The sequence below is a fragment of the Nelumbo lutea genome, chromosome 6 (genome assembly GCF_056320005.1).
Source record: "Nelumbo lutea isolate HS-2025 chromosome 6, American lotus-T2T, whole genome shotgun sequence".
NCBI lineage: Eukaryota > Viridiplantae > Streptophyta > Magnoliopsida > Proteales > Nelumbonaceae > Nelumbo > Nelumbo lutea.
In genome coordinates this window covers 35,008,672-35,029,079 of record NC_142689.1, presented here as the reverse complement: position 1 = coordinate 35,029,079, position 20,408 = coordinate 35,008,672, and the positions used below count along the sequence as shown (strand labels likewise).

At 40.6% G+C, this 20,408-nt stretch overlaps 1 protein-coding gene across 4 annotated transcripts in view; it reads left to right on the top strand.

Moving 5' to 3' along the window:
- LOC148848502 (3-hydroxyisobutyryl-CoA hydrolase 1-like) overlaps positions 1-20,408 on the top strand; it is a 71,678-nt gene that overhangs the window by 14,677 nt on the left and 36,593 nt on the right. For all 4 annotated transcript variants that reach the window (XM_088951615.1, XM_088951613.1, XM_088951614.1 and 1 more), the window contains 3 exons: positions 9,757-9,820; positions 10,072-10,151; positions 10,308-10,391. In XM_088951615.1, the coding sequence (XP_088807741.1) occupies positions 9,757-9,820; positions 10,072-10,151; positions 10,308-10,391 (228 nt within the window). The remainder of the gene's footprint in view (positions 1-9,756; positions 9,821-10,071; positions 10,152-10,307; positions 10,392-20,408) is intronic.

Genomic DNA, 20,408 nt, shown 5'->3' with positions numbered 1-20,408 from the left:
TGTTGGGTCTGTTTTGTTTTTCTTTTGGGGTGGTTTGGTTGTTTTTTGGGGTAGGGTGATGCCTTATCACCTTTTGTAATCCTTTTTCCTTTGCTTATTTAATTTGAATTTTATTTACCTTCAAAACATTCACGGGTTTATAATCAAGTAATGAGAGTGGGTACCTATGTTAGATATAATAGGGTTTCCCTAGGGATAAAACCCAAACCTGTCTCAAACCCTTAAGGGTTTTAATCGAAAATCCCAAATCCATTCCAAACCCTGTAGGATTTTGATAAATGGGTCCTATTGGGGTTGGGTACCCAAAAATTCCTACAAAATTGCCATCCCTATTTAGTCTGCAGAAACGAAGAAGATGAAGTACTTCATCTCACACTCACACCTAGAGGCTTCCCTCAAACTTCTCTCACTCTCTGTATAGTGGGTGAGGATGGTGTTGGTGGTGGCTTTTTTCTATCAAACCAAATACAGCCTTATCTACCAAAAAAGTAGAGAAAGCAAATGCAGCATGGTTCAAAGTATAACAGCAATGCTAGCAGAGAATTTGGGTGTTAAGTCCAATTTCTTTGTGGAAAATTGGTTGCCTAGCACTTTTTATCTTTGGTTGAATAGATATCCTCCATGCCTGATCTCTGCTGAGATCTTTGGGTTGATGCCACATACAGGCAATGACTTTCTCACAATTTTGTATCAAGATCAAGTTAGAGGACTGCAGCTACTGAATGATGGGAGATGGATCATTGTCGAATCCAATCCAGAAGCTCTAATTTTCAACATCAGTGTCTTATTTGAGGTACTTTAATTCACTTTCATTACTGTAGTACTGAACATCTGATCCAAACTGTTGAGCCAAGATGTTCTTACGGTGCAGGCATGGAGCAATAGTCTTTGTAAGAGTGCCTCCTGTTCTTCTCCTTGGAACTTGGAAGGTCAAAGAAGTGAAATGAGGAGAAAAGAACCTTCAGGCTTCAATGTTGAAGTTCGAAGATGAATTGTTAAAGATGCCACAAACCCCCAAAGTAGAATGGTGAAGAGAGATTGAGTTGCTGAGAGAGTAAACAATGTAGAAACTAGAAATCCCTAGACCTAGGAAGATGATTTGAAAACTTGAAGTTCAAACCTCTTTTATCTTTTAGTTTCTGTTATGTAATTATTAATAAAAGGATGCTAGACAGGCTGGAAGAAGGGATATTTACTAGGGAGGCCCAAAGGGAGAGAGAGTGACTGAAGGGGGAATTGGAAAGGATCATTCTAAAGGAAGAAATAAGTTGGAGACAGAAACTGAGGGCCTTTTGGCTCAAAGAGGGGATAAGAATACAACATATTTTCACGTGTTTGCAAGTGCAAGAAAGAGAAGAAATCTGATCACAAGAGTCAAGGTAGGAGATGAGTTACTGGAAACTTTGGGAGGGGATTCGAAGGAAGATCATGGTGTTTTACAAAGGTCTTTACAGGGAGAGAGGGTAGAGTTGGGTGGCTCTTGGGGGGTTGGAACCAAAAAAATTAAGTAATTTTTCTGCAAATTGGTTGGAGATGGAGGTTAGGATTGTAGAAATCAGAGAAGCTCTTAAAAAGATAAATGGGGAAAAAGCACCAGGGCTGGATAGCTTCAACTTCAATTTTATTAAGGCTGGGTGGAGTTTTTTGGAGGAAGGTTTCACTCAGATGATAAAGGAGTTCTGTGATTCAAAAATCTTGGACAAAAGACTTAATGCAGCTTTCATTACACTAATTCAAAAGAAGGATGATGCAGTGGACATAAAAGATTTCAGACCAATTAGTCTGATTAGCAGCCCTTATAAACTTCTGTCCAAGGTGTTATCTTGGAGGCTAGAGGGAGTAATTCATGAAGTGATAGGAGAAGCCCAAATGGCTTTTGTGGAAGGTAGGTAAATCTTGGATGGGGTGTTGGTGGCCAGTGAATGGGGCTGGTTTGTAAAATTGACGTTGAGAAAGCGTACAATCATGTGGAGTAGTTTTATTTTATTTTTATTTTGGAAGATATGCAAAGGTTAATGAGGTTTGGGGAGAGGTGGAGAAGTTGGATGTTTGCATGTGTCTCATCTGTCTCCTCATTACTTATTAATACAGTCTCTTCGAAATTCTTTCATGCTTCTAGAGGTCTCTGACAAGGGGATCCAATCTCACCACTGTTGTTTGTGTTAGTCCTGGAAGTGCTGAACTTGCTCATGGTTAAGGCCATTCAGCAGGGTTGGATTGAAGGCTTCAAAGTGGGGGTGGAGGGTCCTAGCATTTCAAACCTCCATTGTGCTGACGATGCTCTAATTTTCTTGGAAGCTTTAGTGGATCAGGCATTCAGGTGTTGAGCCTTAGAGCCATTTTGGCAAATTTAGAGACGCTCACAGGATTGAAGGTAAATCTGTCCAAGAGCTTGCTGGTTGGGGTGGGGGAAATAAGGAGGGAGGAGATGGGTCAGTTTGCTGCAGTTTTGTAATGCCAAGTTGGGGAGTTGCCTTTCCTTGGGTTTTCTGGTAGAGTTGAAAGTCTCAGCAACCGAGGTTTGGAGACCAGTAATTGGGAGAGCAGAGAAGAGATTGGAGGGTTGGAAAGCAAGAATTGCACTAGTTAGAAGTGTGCTAACTAGTTTACTGACTTGGTATCTATCTTTGCTGAAGATTCCAGGAAAGATTGTGGAAAGAATTGAGAAACTTCAGAGGGATTTTTTGTGGGAAGGGACTGGGGGAGAAAAGAAGTTTCATCTGGTGAGGTGAGACAAGGTGTGTAGGACAAAAAGAAGTGGTGGCTTGGGTATTAGGAGGGTCAAAATCTTCAACAAGGCTCTCTTGGGTAAGTGGTTATAGAGGTTTGGGCTAGAGAGGGAGAGGGAGTCTCTGTGGAGGAGGTTTGTAGTTGGGAAGTATGGGCTAGTGAGGTTTGGGTGGGAGTCAAGGGAGGTTTCCAGGTCGTACGGGGTGAGTGTTTGTTTGGAAAGGGATGTTAGGTTGAAGGTTTTTATATATTGATGGTTTGGCTGGTAAGAGTTCTTATTAGCCTGTATTTGAGTTTAAGTTGTTATGTACTGCGCCTGTGCTAATGGGCCTAAGTTTGCTTAGTATTTTAAATTGTCTGGGTGTCCCATCACTAATCAGGGGCATTCCAGTCATTTCCTGTAACATTGTACTGTACTCTAATATAAATAATAGTACTGTCGACTGGGTCATACAATTCGACATTCTCAGCATCTCTTGGTCTTCTCCTCTCTTCTACTGCTTCGGCTACAGCATTTCAGCTTTCATGGTATCAGAGCATTAAGCACCTTCCTGGTTACAGCCGATGCCATCTCCTCTCTCTTGCTATCTTTCTTTTCTTTTTTTATCTGGGTTGCTGCCGTGAAATCCTAGGGTTGTAGGAGAACAACACAAGGTTCGAACCTAGGGTTTCCCTTGGTTGTAGGGCGCAAGGGAAGTAAGACCCAGAAGCTGATGTCCTACTAGACTGTTTCTGGTAGTTAGTAGCTATTTGGCTACTAAGAGAGGTCTGTATAGGACAGACCTAGTAGTTAGCAGTCCTAGTATTGGCCGTAAGGGGGAGAACTCTCTTTACAGTTGCAGTACTCGAAGATCAAGTGAAGTCTGCATAGCACAGTGGTGGAGAGCCCTCAGTTTCAGGTCGGTTACCAGCCCAGAACACCTCATTTGCTGCTGTAACTGAACTGCTTCAGAACTGTGACAGTCTCGGCAAGTCTGAAACAGTGTTGCGAGCTGTCAGAACCTTCTTCAATTCTGCAACTAGTCTCTTTTCCAACACTGTGATCTCTTCAGCTAGTCTTAAACAGTGTCATCTACAATGAGGCTGCAGTTAAGATGTCTTCAATATTCGGAGAGGTTTCTTCTAGAGATAACAGACCTGCTGCAAGGTCTTCAAATCTGGAAAACCCTAATCTGCACAGCTTGCAGATTACAAGTGTACTGCTGGATGAATACAACTTCAGGGAGTGGTCCGTTTCTGCAATGCTTTTTATTACTTCTCGTGATCTCAAGGCTACTTAGATGGGAACAAGAAGGAACTTGAGGTTGGCAGTGCAGAGTATGTTGTGTGGCGCAAGGAGAATGCCACAGTTATGTCCTGGTTGCTTGCCTCTATGACTTCTCGGGTTGCCAAGACTGTTCATCACTTTCCTACAGCAACCAAGATTTGGGAAAAGGTGTCTAAGACCTATGGACAGAAGAAAAACAATGCTAGAATCTACAAATTGAATCAAGACATTGCTGCTTTAAGGCAAGGGGATATGACAGTTGCAACGTACTTTGCAACTTTGGAAGGTCTTTAGGAAGAACTTCACCATCACTTGATATTGGATTGGGAAAATGGCAGGGACAAGGAGAGGCATGATAAGCAGATTGAAGAGAGCAGAGCCTTTAAGTTCTTGGCTGGCTTGGACCCAGTGTATGAGGGTATAAGGTCACAAATTCTAGGGAGAGATGAACTGCCCGAGTTACACCATGTTTATTATCTGGTGAGGAATGAAGAAGTCAGGAGAAAGGAGATGCAAGTTGACTCTCAGACTCAACCAACTGAACAATTTGGAGAACATTCAGCCCTGGTCTCTACTAAGGGAAACAAACATCCAGACAAGAAGCACCTTAAGTGCACTCATTGTGGTGGTGAGAGACATGTAAAAGAAAAGTGTTGGGTCGTGTATCCTCACCTGAAGCCAGCTGCATTGAGAAAGGACAAGAAGCAATAGAAGGGTCATGTGACAAGTGGGAATCTTGTCACCAGCAACAATGGTGACAACTCAGAATATACCAACAGTGTCTTCTTCTCCTATGGGGCAGGTTGCTGATTCCTCTGGAGCTGGTGCTTTGGGCTTCACTGCTAGTGAGGTAGAGGTCTTTAGCCGGGCATTAGCCCGTCTAAGGAATAATTCTTTTGCTTACACCTCTCTTACCAGATCAGGTACAGTCTTTGCCTTTAGTGCAACTAGCTCTATTGACTCTACTTCTTGGGTTATTGATTCCGGTGCAACTGACCACATGACACATATGTCCTCCTTATTCTCTTCATATCATTTGTTGTCTGGTCAGGATAAAATGAGAGATGCTGACGGGTCTTTCTCCACCATTTCTGGAAAGGGGGTGGTTGACCTAAGCAAGGACCTCTCTCTTAAATCAATTCTACATGTTCCAGTCTTACCTCAAATCTTGTCTGTTTTAAAACTTACCAAAAATTTGAACTGTAGTATAACATTTTTTCCTACTCATTGTGTCTTTCAGGACAAATTGACGAGGAGAACGGTTGAGAGCGGTCATGAGTATGGAGGCCTCTACTATTTTGATGCAGACATCGGTTCAACCTTACAAGCATCTACTGCTAGTAGTCCGGAGAGTGTGGAGTCAATAGCTAGGTTGCATCTGTGGCATTCTAGGCTAGGTCATTTGTCTTTCTCTTCATTAGAAATGTTGTTTCCCGAATTGTTTAAGGGCATTTCAAGTCAGAGTTTAATCTGTGAAGTATGTCAAATGTCAAAACAATGTAGAACTATTTATCCAATTTTCGGTAATGAAATTCGAGCTCATTTTGATTTGGTTCATTCTGATGTTTGGGGACCTTCACCCATTGTTTCCATTGATGGCTTCCGTTACTTTATCAGTTTTATTGACCATTATTCTTGATGCACATGGATCTACCTGTTAAAAGGATGGGATGAAGTACCATGGATAAATATGGCATTTTGCAAGATGATCAAAACACAGTTTGATAAGAAGATTAAGAAATTCTGGTTAGATAATGCTGTTGAATAGTTTGAAAAATCCTTGAACTTATTCATGGAAGATGCTGGCATGTTACATCAATCATCCTGTGCTAATACCCCTCAGCAGAATGGGGTTGCTGAGCGCAAGAATAGACATCTATTGGAGACAGCTCGAGCCTTACTATTCCAGCACAAAGTTCCCAAGAAATACTAGTCTCAAGCTGTACTTACTGCATCATATCTGATAAATCAGATGCCATCTAAGGTGTTGGGTATGAAAACCCCTTTCTCTGTTTTGTGTCCCACTCTTCCAGATTTTCCTCTTTCTCCACGGGTCTTTGGTTGTATATGTTTCATACATGTGAAGGATCCAAAGAAGACCAAGCTGGATCCTAAGGCTACGAAGGGAATATTTTTGGGGTACTCTCCTACACAAAAGGGGTACAAGTGTTATGATCCTGTCTCCAAGAGAAAGTATGTCACCAGAGATGTGGTCTTTTTTGAGTCTCAACCCTATTTTCAGTCTTCTCAGAATCCTCTTCAGGGGGAGACTAGTGGGATGGAAGAGGATTCTTGTTCTCCCTCCTTTTTTGTTCCCCTATCTGCCTTGGGCCTTCCATCCTCTTCTTCTACACCTAGTTGTGGCATCCTGGGTCAACCTAGTGAGGTTCCCACTATGCCGGTTACCTCCCCTGATGCTGTAGATGTCCCTGAAGGCTCCAGTAGGCAACGTAAAGAGATACTCACATACAACAAAAGGAAAAAGGGCCCTCAACCTCACGACAACAACCATTTGGACTCGGATCAATCTGTCTTTGCAATCCAAGGTAATTCCAACTCATATATTTCTGATTTGAATCTTCCTATTGCTCTCGTAAGCCTATCCGTTCTTGTACCACCCTGCACCCCATTGCTGATTTTGTTTCTTACTCACATTTATCCCCTGCCTATCACTCTTTTGTGTTTGCTCTTTCCTCTGTACGTGTTCCTTCTAGGTACTTAGAGGCCGTGTCTGATCCAAGGTGGAAAGAAGCTATGTATGAAGAGATGAAAGCCCTAATGAAAGCAATAACTTGGGAATTAGTGGATTTGCCAGAGGGGAAGAGCACTGTTGGGTGCAAGTGGGGTCCATTGAAAGGTACAAGGCCAGACTTGTGGCAAAGGGATTTACTAAAAAAGAAGGAATTGACTACAAAGAAACCTTTGCTACAGTAGTAAAGCTCAACACAATTCGGGTTCTATTGTCACTAGCAACAAATTTTTCATGGGAACTTCATCAGCTGGATGTGAAGAATGCCTTCCTAAATGGTGACCTTCATGAAGAGGTATTTATGGAACCTCCACCAGGCTATGACTTTGGTAGAAAGGTGTGTAAACCGAGGAAAGCATTATATGGTTTGAAGCAGTCTCCTCGTGCATGGTTTGAGAGGCTTTGTGGGGCCATGAAGAAAGTGGGGTACACTCAGAGCGGTGCAGACCATACCTTGTTCATAAGGAGACAGGATAGCAAACTCACGACACTCATTGTTTATGTGGATGATATGGTGATTTCCGGGAATGACTTGGAAGAGATAAAAAGACTGAAGGGGTTTTTAGCTTCGGAATTTGAGATCAAAGACTTGGGTCATTTGAGATATTTTCTTGGGATTGAAGTTGCTAGGTCAAGAGAAGGAATCTACATATGTCAACGGAAGTATGTTCTTGACCTCCTAGAGGAAACAAGCATGATAGGGTGTAGGCCAGTAGATACTCCAATAGAACAGAACCATGGCCTATAGGAATCAGTAGGAGAGGACTACTGTGATAGAGAGAGATGCCAAAAATTGGTAGGGAAGCTGATATACTTATCTCTCCTCGGCCAGATATTGCTTATGCTATGCATGTTGTCAGTCAATTCATGCACTCTCCAAAGATCCCTCATATGAAAGCAGTTGAAAGGATTCTCAGGTACTTGAAGACTTGCCTAGGAAAGGGAATTCTATTCAGGAAAAACAATAGAATTGAAATTGAAGCTTATACTGATGCAAATTGGGCTGGTTCTGTTGGGGACAAAAAATCAACTTTAGGATATTGTACACTTGTGGGGGGAAACTTGGTCACGGCACAGTATGAAGCAGAATGTAGTTGCTAGATCAAGTGCGGAAGTAGAATATCGAGCTATGGCTCATGGGGTTGATGAACTCCTATGGCTCAGGACCCTTCTTAATGAGCTTGGCATTAAAGCTGAGGGTCCTCTCAGACCGTATTGTAACAACAAGGCTGCCATCAACATTGCAAATAACCCTGTGCAACATGACATGACAAAACATATTGAGATTGATCGACATTTTGTTAGAGAGAGTATAGTCTCGGGAGAACTCTGCATTCTTTATACTCCATCTGAGATGCAAATTGCAGATGTATTGACTAAAGGGTTGGCTGCAACAAAGTTCATGGACCTTCTTGGCAAGCTAAACATGATTGACATCCATGCTTAGCTTGAGGGGGAGGTTGAAGGTTTTCATGTATTGATGGTTTGGCTGATTAGAGTTCTTATTAGCCTGTATTTGAGTTTAAGTTGTTATGTACTGGGCCTGTGTTAATGGGTCTAAGTTTGTTTAGTGTTTTAAATTGTCTGGGTGTCCCATCACTAATCAAGGGCATTCCAGTCATTTCCTATAACATTGTACTGTACTCTAATATAAATAATAGTACTGTCGATTGGGTCATACAGTTCGACATTCTCAGCATCTCTTGGTCTTCTCCTCTCTTCTACTGCTTCGGCTACAGCATTTCAGCTTTCAAGAGATATTGCAGTTCGATAAGAATTCAAAGCTGCAGTCAGGTTCAAATTGGGGGATGGGTCAAGGATAAGATTTTGGAAGGATGAATGGTGTGATGTGGGGATGTAGGGAAGTTATGTGAGGAATGCCCAAAGTTGTACAGGTTGACTGAGCATCACATAACAGTTGATAGGTGCTTTGAAATGAGGGGAGATCAGATTCTTTGGTGCCCCAAATTCAGAAGACCATTGTTGGATCTAGAATTGGAGGATTGCATTCAGCTACTGGGAAAATTACTGGAGGTTGAGGTATCACCCTCCTTGAGGGATGGGCTGTGGTGGAAAGAGTGCAGGAACGGGGTATTCAATGTGAAATCATTCTACTTGGCGATGGTGAAGAAACAGCTTGTTTCAAATCAGGTAGGGGGAGTTTGGGGGAACCCTGTTCCACCTAGAGTGGAATCTTTTGAATGGTTGGTGGCCTTGGATAGTGTTCTAAACAGCTGACCACCTAAAACGTAGGTGTTTCTCCTTGGCAAGTGTTTGTGTTTTGTGCTACTCGGATGAAGAGACTGTTTCCCATTTGTTCTTCTCTTGTAAGGTTGCACAAGCCATTTGGAAACTCTACACCTCTCTTTTCGGGCAAAGAGTGTTTCAGTCAAGGTCTATAGCAGAAATATTTTCTTCCTGGCCATGTTTTGAAGGAAGCAGGAAAGCAAGGATAGTTAGGAGCTGCATCCCCTTTGGTGTATGTTGGCTCCTGTGGAATGAAAGAAATAGAACCGAAGAAAAAGCTAAAAGCTCTGAAACTCTGGTGGCTATGGTGGGAAAGCTAGTGGAAGATTGGGTTAGGGTGCTCCCAGTTTTTGATTAAGTCAGTAGATCAGATTTGGGGGAGAGTTTTTGGAGTGTGTTGGAAATTCAACATGTGTAATCAGTTCTCAATTTCTGGTTTAGTTAATGTATTCTAGACAAGAGTTTCTTTTTTGCTTTGTATTGTTAAGTGCCATCTTGGCTCCTATTGGATCTGGATTGTATCTGTTTTTTTTTTGTTTAATTAATTTTCTTATTATTATAAAAAAATATATTTATTATTTAACCTACAAGGCTACCACTACAGTACAGAATACAGACCTACAATATACCTCACCTAGTATATGTGCAGGTCCAGGCCCCAGGCTGGGTGGTGCTGATAATGTAATATTTGACATGTAATAGTTGTTAGTAAACTTGTTTTCCTGCTGTATTTCAATAAGTAATATGTTTCAATAGTTTTCAGGGAGAAGGAAGAGCATTTTGTGCTGGTGGTGATGTTGCGGCTGTGGCTAGGGATATTAATGAAGGTAAAAATTCTTGTTTGACTAGATAGGATTTCTCTTATTTCTAGGGGTTGTTATTGACATGTGATACAATACTTGGTTATGGTATATGTGGTTCATTTTAGATTGTTGTTTTTCTTTCTTTTACTTTCAATTCATATCATGGTTCTCATCAATCACCCCTTATTGAAAAGGCTAGATTTTTTTCTGGAGTATGAAATATCTAGCTACCAAAAAAGAGCTGATATTACTTCATAGTGAATTTACATTCTCAGGTAATTGGAAATTAGGTGCAAAGTTTTTCTGGAATGAGTTTACATTAAATTACATTATGGCAACATACAGAAAGGCCCAGGTGATTCTCTTTTGCAATTTTTTTTGGATTAATTTTCCTCTTGAGTTCCATACAATTTTCTTATTAGGAGGTTATTTGTTGAGTAAATTTCAGATTTTTATATGGAAATGATATTCAGTCCTGTAATAATTAATAAATGATTAAACCTGATTGAAGGTTTCAGTTCTTAATGGAATTGTCTTTGGTGGTGGGGCTGGAGCTTCCATACATGGTAGATTTCGTGTTGCCACAGAGAATTCGGTACTTCTCCCCCTCAATTTCATATTTTCATTATCTAAACTCTCAAATGTCATCTGACCTGTTAAAAACGAATTTTAGAAATGCCATTTACTGTCCAAGTCCCCAATGAAAAAGATGAGAATCAGTCCTCTAATATCAGGTTTAAAATTAGTGATTAACAGTACAAATCAGATCTGAATGATAGTGCAAGAGCTGTGTATGTCGAAGAGAAGAAGAAGTCGAATTAGTCTTCCTTCTCCTCTAACCCTATTTTTTTATTGATTTTTAAAACAAATTGATGATGACAAGTATACCCTTAAGAGGGCGGCCAACTTGGCAGTTACATAAAGAAAATAAAATAAGAACAAATAACAGGCCCATTAAGTGAGGCCCATCAACATAAAATAAAAGATAAAATAAAGGATATCACATAAGAGGCTATTAGGGCCCATTCGGCCCAGTCTCTTTACACTCCCCCTCAAGCTGAGCATAGATGTCAATCATGCCCAGCTTGCTTATATAGTGTGTCAATTTCCCCTTGGGAACTCCCTTGGTTAAGATATCAGCCAATTGCTCTTCTGATGTGATAAATGGTAAACAGACTTCTCCTGAAGAGACTCTTTCCCTTATGAAATGCCTATCAACCTCAATGTGCTTAGTTCTGTCATACTGAATCGGATTATGTGCAATATTGATAGCAGCTTGGTTGTCACAATAGAGCATCATTGGTTGCTCGTAGTCCACCCCTAGTTCCTCTAGAAGGGATCGTAGCCATAGTAATTCTGACACACCATGAGCCATTGCCTTGTATTTTGCTTCAACTGAGGATCTAGCAACTACTGATTGTTTCTTACTCCTCCAAGACACTATATTCCCAGCAACCAGAGCACAATAACCAGAGGTGGACCTTCTGTCATCAATACATCTTGCCCAATCTGTATCAGTAAAGGCTTCTAGCTTCATGTGACCATGCTTAGCAAATAGAATACCTTTCTCTGGAGTACCTTTCAAGTAGCACAGAACCTTTTCTGCAGGAGCTAGATGAGTATCTCTGAGAGAATGCCTAAACTGACTGAGAACACTTACTGCATAGGAAATATCTGGCCGAGTCATGCAAAGGTATAACAACTTCCCAAGTAGTCTCTGAAACACTCCCATATCAAACAACGGTGCACCATCTGTGGCAGAAAGCTTGTGATTAGGATCAATGGGAGTGGTGATGGGTTTAGCTCCAAGTTTACCAGTGTCAGCAAGAAGATCAAGGATATATTTGCGTTGAGATATGAATATACTATCCTTAGATCGAGCAACTTCAATGCCCAAGAAATATCGAAGATCTCCCAAATCTTTAATTTCAAATTCAGAGTGGAGAAATGCTTTTAGTTTACTGGCCTCTTCAATGTCATTACCCGTGACCACAATATCATCAACATAAACAATCAAGAAGGTCACCAGAGAGTCATTTCTCTTCAAGAACAATGTATGATCAGATTGTGTTTGAATGTAGCCAAAGGAGACAAGAGCAGCCCGATATCTCTCAAACCAAGCCTGAGGAGATTGTTTGAGACCATAAAGGGATTTGTGTAGTTTACACACCTTGCTTTTCATTTTTTTTCCATACACTCCTGGAGTTAGAGACATATAAACTTCTTCATGCAGATCTCCATTCAAGAAAGCATTTTTAACATCAAACTGGTGTAGGGGCCAGTCAAAGGTAGCTGCTAAAGAAAGCAAGACCCTAACTGAAGTCATCTTAACTACAGGAGCAAATGTCTCAAGATAGTCAATGCCATACATTTGGGTGTAACCCTTGGCAACCAACCTAGCCTTATACCTCTCAACTGAGCCATCAGAGTGATATTTAATGGTAAACACCCATTTACACCCCACTGCTTCCTTCCCTTCCGGCAAGTCCACAACATCCCAGGTATGGTTCTTATGTAATGCTTCAAGTTCAGTCATCATAGCATCCCTCCATTCAGGTTGAGACAATGCTTCTGCTACAGACCTGGGTATCACATGTGAAGAGACAGAAGCAAGAAAGGAGTAGTAGGAAGGAGAGAGAAGGCTGTAAGATAAATGTTTGGAGATGCAATGGGCTGTACACTTCCGCTTGCCCTTGTGAAGAGCAATAGGAAGGTCAAGGTCAGGGACGGTCGAAGGTGGGCTGATAGGGGGCTGACCTGTTTCCTCAGGAACTGTGGGAGTGGCCAGATGCTCTTCTGAAGGAGTGGAAACAACCTGCATATGTTTGAATCTCCGCCTTTGGTAACACCTTTGGAGAGTAGGAGCAGAAGCAAGAGGAGGATCAGGGGTGGGTTCAGTGGAAGAGGTGGACACCCCATGATCAGACTCACAAGGGATGGGAAGAGGAACAACTGGAGACATAGCAAAGGGTTCATTAGATTTCTCCCCCTCAGGAGGTACACTAAAGAAATGAGTCAACTCTGCAAAGGTGACATTCCGAGATACAAAGCGGGTGCCATGAACTGGATCAAAACAACAATAACCCTTTTGTGTAGAGGCATATCCTAGAAGCACGCACTTATGAGCTTTAGGTTCAAATTTATGCCTTTGGTGACTATGAATATGCACATAACAAGTACTCCCAAATACACGAAGAGGGAGAGAAAAGAGATCCTCATCTGGGAAGAGAAGACTAAAGGGGGTTTTAAAGCCAAGGACCCTGGAGGGCATACGGTTGATTAGGTAGGTAGCAGTATGAACAACATCTCCCCAAAACCTTACAGGAACATGGGATACAAATAAAAGGGATCTGGCAACCTCGACCACATGTCTATTCTTTCTTTCCGTCACCCCATTTTGTTGTGGAGTGTAGGAACAAGAACTTTGACGAATAACCACAAAAGTTTCAAGGTAGGTGGAGAGGGTTTTCTCAAAATACTCCTTAGCATTGTCAGAGCAAAACATTTTGATACGGGTATTAAACTGGGTGATGATGAGTTCATGAAAATTTTTCACAATGATTGGTATTTCATCCCGGGATTTCATGAGATAAACCCAAGTATAACGAGAATAATCATCAATAAAAAGGATAAAATACCTGTAGCCCCCCATGGTTGGCATGTGATATGGTCTCCACACATCAGAGTGAACAATATGGAAAGGAGAAAAAGATCTTTTATTACTGATTGAATAGGAATGTCTACAATGCTTTGCTAGCTCACCTGATTCACAATGAAAACTAGATAAAGACGCTCCTTTAAACATATCTAGGAACAGACGACTTAAAGCAGAAAAAGACAAATGACCTAACCGAAAATGACATGACAAAATTTTGTTAATAGACTCTGACACAACTGACTCTAAAGCAACTCCATGAGGTGATCCCAAGGCTTGATCTGGTGTGTCCAGCAAGTATATTCCGTTCGCTTCATGGCCACTCCCAATCGTCCTCTGAGACTACAGGTCCTGAAAAACACAATGAGTGGGAAAGAAGGTTATGCTGCAGTTCATGGATTTTGTTAAGCTACTAACAGATAAAAGGTTTGTGTTAAGCTTAGGAACATGGAGAACAGAAGATAAGAACATGGTGTCAGTGGTCTTTGTATCTCCTTTACTAGAGATGGGGGCAAGTGACCCATCGGCCAGGGATATTTTCTCTTTCCGAGAGAGGATATGGTATGAACAAAAAAGGTTAGATAGGCTGGTCATATGGTCTGATGCATCGGAATCTATAATCCAAGGGAGTTTATGATTACCCGAAGCTGAAGCATGATTTGCTGAGGCATATGTACCTGAGTGAGCAAAAGTCGATGAAGATGATGTACTGTTGGAAGGGTGAGTTGAAGAAACCGTAGCTTCCAAGTGATTTAGGAGCCTCCCATACTTCTCAAAATCCAGCTTCATTGCAGCCAATTGCTCAATAGTTGATTTTTCTTCACTTTCCTTACTTCCCCCCTCAGGCACTGTAGCAACATTAGCAGTCTTGGATTTTCCCACCTGACTGCCCTTCTTAGGGTTATTATTGTTCTTAAACCTATCGGAAAGAAGTTCAGGATGAAGCTTCCAGTAGGTGTCCTTTGTATGCCGTGGTTTCTTGCAATATTCACACAACTGCTCTCTTTTCTTAGTAGGGCCCTTCGGTTTCATTCCCGCATGTGCAAAATGTTCTATAGATGGACTCTGCAATTGCACCTGCCGCCTACTCTCCTCACTACTTATCATAGCATATGCCTGTGAAAGAGTAACCTCATCCCTGGCCAAAATGTTCTGTCTGATAATATCAAACTCAGGGTTGAGTCCAGTGAGAAACTTAAACACCCTATTTCTCTCCACTAGCTTTCTATACATTTCAGCATCCTTTTTACTCTCCCATACCACTGTTTCCATAAAATCAATTTCCTGCCATAGGGACTTTAGTATGGAGTAGTAGATTGGCACACTCTTCTCCCCTATCTCAGGTTCTTCACATCACTTTTCAATTTGTATGCTCAGGTCTCAGTTACACTGTTCCATATCTTCTTAGCCGAAGACATCCAGAGATAGTGCTGGCTTATATGAGGTTGCATAGAGTTGACTAACCATCCTATAACAGTATAGTTCTCTTGCATCCATCTTTCAAATTCAGGGTCTGCCTCTTCGGGTTTCACCTTGTTGCCTGTGAGATACCTGAGTTTTCCTCTACTACAAACATAGATTTTTATAGATTGTGCCCAAGCAAGATAGTTTGTCCCATCTAGCTTAATTGTGGTAGCACTCGTCAAAACGGAATCTACTAGAGCAGGTAGCTTAATTGTGGTGACACTTGTCAAAACAGAATCTACTAGAGCAGGTCCAGAAGCTGGCACCTGCTTGAGCTCACTTCCATATGTCTCCATTAATCAAACGGAAATCAAAGAATAGAAAATTTTGACTATGTAAACTTACTTGAAGTCAAACCAGAACTTGGGTGCTTGAAAAGCTAGGGTTTTGCTCATCCGTCCAGCAGATGAGCGGGAGAGAGAAGACACAACCGCACCTACCAGAGTAACCCAAACTCTTCCAAACTTGAACTGCCCTCCTTTAGCAGTCACAAGACACCTTCCAAGCATAGAGCGCCACACCCAAGCTTCACCTTTCCTGGTAAGTCGAAAATCTCTAGTCGGCTAGGGTTTCGGGCAGCAGCAAGACAACATCACTTCTTGGCAAAATCTGGCCAGAACAAAACTCTCCAAACCCTTCTACCAACCAGGCAAGTGATTCTCTATACTATAGAGAACCTATCTCTCCATACACTCTCTTGATTTTAGAGTGTACAGGAACAAAAGAAAAAAAGAAGAAAGAGGAACTGAACCCGCTCTGATACCAAGATGAGAATCAGTCCTCTAATATCAGGTTTAAAATCAGTGATTAACCGTACAAATCAGATCTGAATGATAGTGCAAGAGCTGTGTATGTCGAAGAGAAGAGGTAAGGGAAGAAGAAGTCGAATTAGTCTTCCTTCTCCTCTAACCCTATTTTTTTATTGATTTCTAAAACAAATTGATGATGACAAGTATACCCTTAAGAGGGCGGCCAGCTTGGCAGTTACATAAAGAAAATAAAATAAGAACAAATAACAGGCCCGTTAAGTGAGGCCCATCAACATAAAATAAAAGATAAAATAAATTGTATCACATAAGAGGCTGTTAGGGTCCATTCGGCCCAGTCGGCCCAGTCTCTTTACAGAAAACTTGGTGGAAACATACACATATACATAGACATATATGATGTGAGGAGGCATTTTTGAGGTTACTGGTAATATTAGTGATTTTCTTCAGAAATATGATTGAATATATTTCTAACTTATTGCACTCTGTGCTATCCTTGGTGGAGCATTTCCTAGTTTAGTTTTATTGTTAGCATACTAACAGCAGCATTTCCTGGTTACACATAAATATTGTATGACAAACCAACCACTCCTTTGTTGATTCAACAATATTATATTTCTTCATTTTTTTTTTGTGTTTTTAAATGATTTTGTATATTCCTTTGTTTGGTGCTGATCTAAGTGTACAGGTTTTATTCCATGACCTGATTAAAAGCAGAAATTTGGTAAGAGAAGATGCACTTTATTCGCATTGAATCAAAATTGCATAATTTTATACATAGAAAGGTGTATCACTATTTAAATGACGTCAAACAATTGCCCTCAAAATTAGGTGGAGAGAATGGATAAGGATGTCTATATCTTTATAGGCTTCTAAGTTCTGTTTGTGGGTCTCTTCTAATGATGTCTTTAGAAGCTCTAGAAATATTTTTAAAGATGACCCCATGTGCCTAAATTTTTGTTGGAATCATTAAATAGATTAATCTAGAGTTGATTAAAGAGTTTTTAATGGAACCTCCTATTCTAATATAATTTTATCTTCTTAACATCAATCATGAGCAATTGGGATGATTTGATCGACACCTTGCCATATGCTTTGAGGTGGTTAGCTCTGCATATTATGGTTAAGAGGAGTTTTTTGATATTGGATAGGGCTGCAACTTGGGCCAGGTTTGCCTGAATCCAAACCAAGAAAGTTTGGTTTGAAGTTAAGGTTAGGGTTAGGATTGAGGCCTTGAGCAACTTGAATCTGACTTGTTTTGACATTTGTATTTATAAATATCATATATATGTACACATGTATGTAAATGTGCAACTATGCATCCATGAATTTATGTATGTATGTACATTTGCAGAAGGTAAGGATAATTTCCTTTCAGTTTGTGGACAATGGGTGGAATGCTGAAGTGCTTGCCAAGGCAAATCGAGCTACCCCTTGGAAGGCTATCCATGCCATTCTTTCGAGCTTCCTTCCTTGTATTGGGTATTATGTTTTTTCGGTAATCATGTAAAACTTTGGGAACATTTTTTGGTAGGACAATCACATTTGAAGGATCAATTTCGATCACTTTATGCTTTGTCTTCTTTCAAAGGGGAATTTGTGTCAATTTTCATTGCCTTTTCAACTTCACATTCTGGTTTTGATTGGGACTTGGGGCTTCATTGAGTTATTAGGGAGTCTGAATTTCCAAACGTGCTTAGATTTCTTCAAATTCTTGATGGGTTGTTTTTGAAACCCCTCAAACTTGACTCTAGGATTTGGACTCCATCCTCTTGCTCTTTTTCTTGTTCAACAATAGCTTGTAACTCCATGTTCTTTCCCTATGAAAGAGATTTGGTGTGGACTGATCCTTTCGAGAGTTGGTGCTTTCTGTTGGGAGGCTTTCCATGAGAAAACTAACACTTGTGGCCTACAAAAAAGAAGACCTAATCTTTGCCTTTCTCATTCTTGGTGTTTACTTTCCAAAACTAATGATGAGACGTGCTATCACTTGTTAATCTCCTACCCTTTTGTTTTTTATATTTAGAATTGGCTTCTTTTTCTTTTTGGTTGTAGGTGGTTGAATCCTTCTAGCATGTCAGATCTCTTTGCACCTTCTGTTTTTAAGTGACTAAAGATAAGGCAGAGGATTCTGTGGAAATGTACTAGAGCAGCAATTTTATGGACAGTTTGGGAGGAAAGAAATGCTTGAATTTTCAAAGAAAAAGAACTCTAAAAGCAGTAATATAGTGCATTGTTATCAGAGTGGCTCATTGAGCCAAGTCCTTGGAAAGCTTTTCAACTTTCTTGGTAGATGACATTATGAATGTTAGAATCGACAGTACAAGGGTAGTTTGGTCATTTTTCTATTTCATTAAGGATGAATTGGGCTATTGTGCTCTGGTTGTGGGGAACATTGTCTCTTGGAGAAGAAGCTATCGGTAATAGCCAGATCTTCAGTTGAGGCAGAGTACAAGGCAATGGAATATGGATTTTCAGAGTTGTTATGGCTCAGGTCACTTCTAGAGGAGATTGGTATTGCATATGATAAGCCCTTAATGTTCTACTGTGATAACCAGGCTGCAATTAACATAGTTTACAATCCAATTCAGCATGATAGGACAAAGCATATTGAAGTAGACTGGCATTTTATAAGAGAAAGGCTGTCTTTTGGAGAACTTTGTCTTCCTTTCATTGCCTCAAAGCAACAGTTAGCAAATGTTTTGACCAAGGGTGTCCCTAAGGCAAAGTTACAACACCATGTAAGCAAGCTGGGCATGATTGATATCTATGCTCAACTTGGGGGGGGGAGTGTAGAGATGATGGGCTGAATGGACCTTAGTTTTTTTCTTTTATTTAGTTATGTTTATGAGTAGTGGGCCTGTTTTCTTCTTTTTTATTATTGTTTTTAGTGCTGACTGCCCTACTAAAGGTATTCATGTAATTGTGCTCACATACAATTAAAGAATAAAAGATAACTTTGGGAGATAGGAGAGAGGTTCAAACTACTCTCTTCCTTCTTCCCTTTCCTTCCTCCTATCTTCTATTTTCTAATTTATTTCAGATTATTGCAGGTGCGGTCTACAACTCCTCCCATGGAAACAAAGTTAAATTTTGGGAAGATCTTTGATGGGGGAGGGGGGATAAACCTTTGAAATACTGTTTTCCTATTCCATTTTCAACTTCAAGCATAAACCCAACCCTTTTTTTGCCTTTTACCTTGGACAGGGACATTCTTGGAATCTAGGCATAAGGATTGGCATTGGGGATTTTGAGTATACACATATTTCTCTTGGATGGTGTTCATTCTTGATTGGCTCCTATGTGTCGTCTGCTTTGGGCTCTTTTTCTTGTGCTTCTTTTTAAGTCCCCTAGCTACTGGCCCCTCCTCACAGGTTTTTCCAGCCAAGCTCATTCGGCCAGGGCCTGTCCAACTCAAAATTAGGGCCTTTGTTGGGAAGCATACCATTTAAAGATCAACTCTTATGAATTATTGCAAAAAAGGAGGCCTAGCTGGTACATTTCGCCACACAAATGTTCTCTTTTTGATGCAAGTGAGGAATCTACTAATCTCTTGCAATTTTGCTTTCAAAATTTGGAAGTGTTTCTTTTCTTGTTTTGTGGCTGAAGGTGGTCGTCCCTGCAGAGACATAGAAACTATTTTCAAACATTCATTTATCAATTGAAGAAGAGAGGAAAAATTATGTGGTGGTGCATTATGGTAACTATTCTTTGGTTTCTTTGGGAAGAAGGGAATGCTTAATTTTGATGGTGTACTGTTGGAAATCAAGGACTGTTAGGAATAGGGGGAATTCTTAGGGATAGTTCAGGTTCCTTCATTGATCTTTACTCAGGACCAATAGGTAGGCTGAACTATATGCTGTCCTCCAAGGACTAAAGATATTTTAAAGACTGAACCTGCATATCATAGTGGTAGAAGGTGGCTCCAAAACAGTTATAGGATGGTTAAAGAATGAAACTTAAGGAACCTAGCAGCATTTTGCATAATCTGAGACAAACTAAACAAGTTGTTCCAGATCTAGGAGTTACATGGTTATGGACTCGTAGAGCAGCCAATGCAGTGGCTGATGCACTTGCTAGACAAGGGGTCACCAGGGAACAGTTGTAATGGGGAGTTACTACCTAGCTTCAAATGGTCAAGAACAGATATGGGGTTAGGTAGCATCTGCTAGCCTATGTCAGTCCTTTCATTGTAAGTATTGTTCTTTTCTCAAATCAACAAAATTTTTAGTGTTACCAATAAGAAAGTTGTTATTTCTAAGGTGTTGGCTAATAGGTCAAGAAGGGTGTTTTTGTATATCATCTCTCCTCGTTAAGGGGCTTTTATTGATGGCTGACAGATTCTTGATGGACCTCTTATGGCTAAAAGGTGTGGTTGAAGTGGTTCTCAATTCAAATGTTTACTGAAGAATACATGTCAAGGAGTTATTTGATGCAAACTGGAAGCATTTTAAAAGGGAAAGGGATAGCTGAATCGGGGAACCTGGGTTTCTACAGTGATTAAAGATTTCAATGTTCATGTTTTTAGCAAGAGATATGATCTTTACCTAAAGTGCAATGGAGGAACATTATTTGTGCTGTTGATACCACTTAGGTGAATGAGGGAGCCAGTGTCTGATGATGAGGAAACTTAGTGTATGAAGAGAAGAGAGTTGATGTAATACAAAACATCACTTGGTATCTGCAATTGTGAAGCTTTTGAGAAAGAAAAATTTGGTTTTCAATG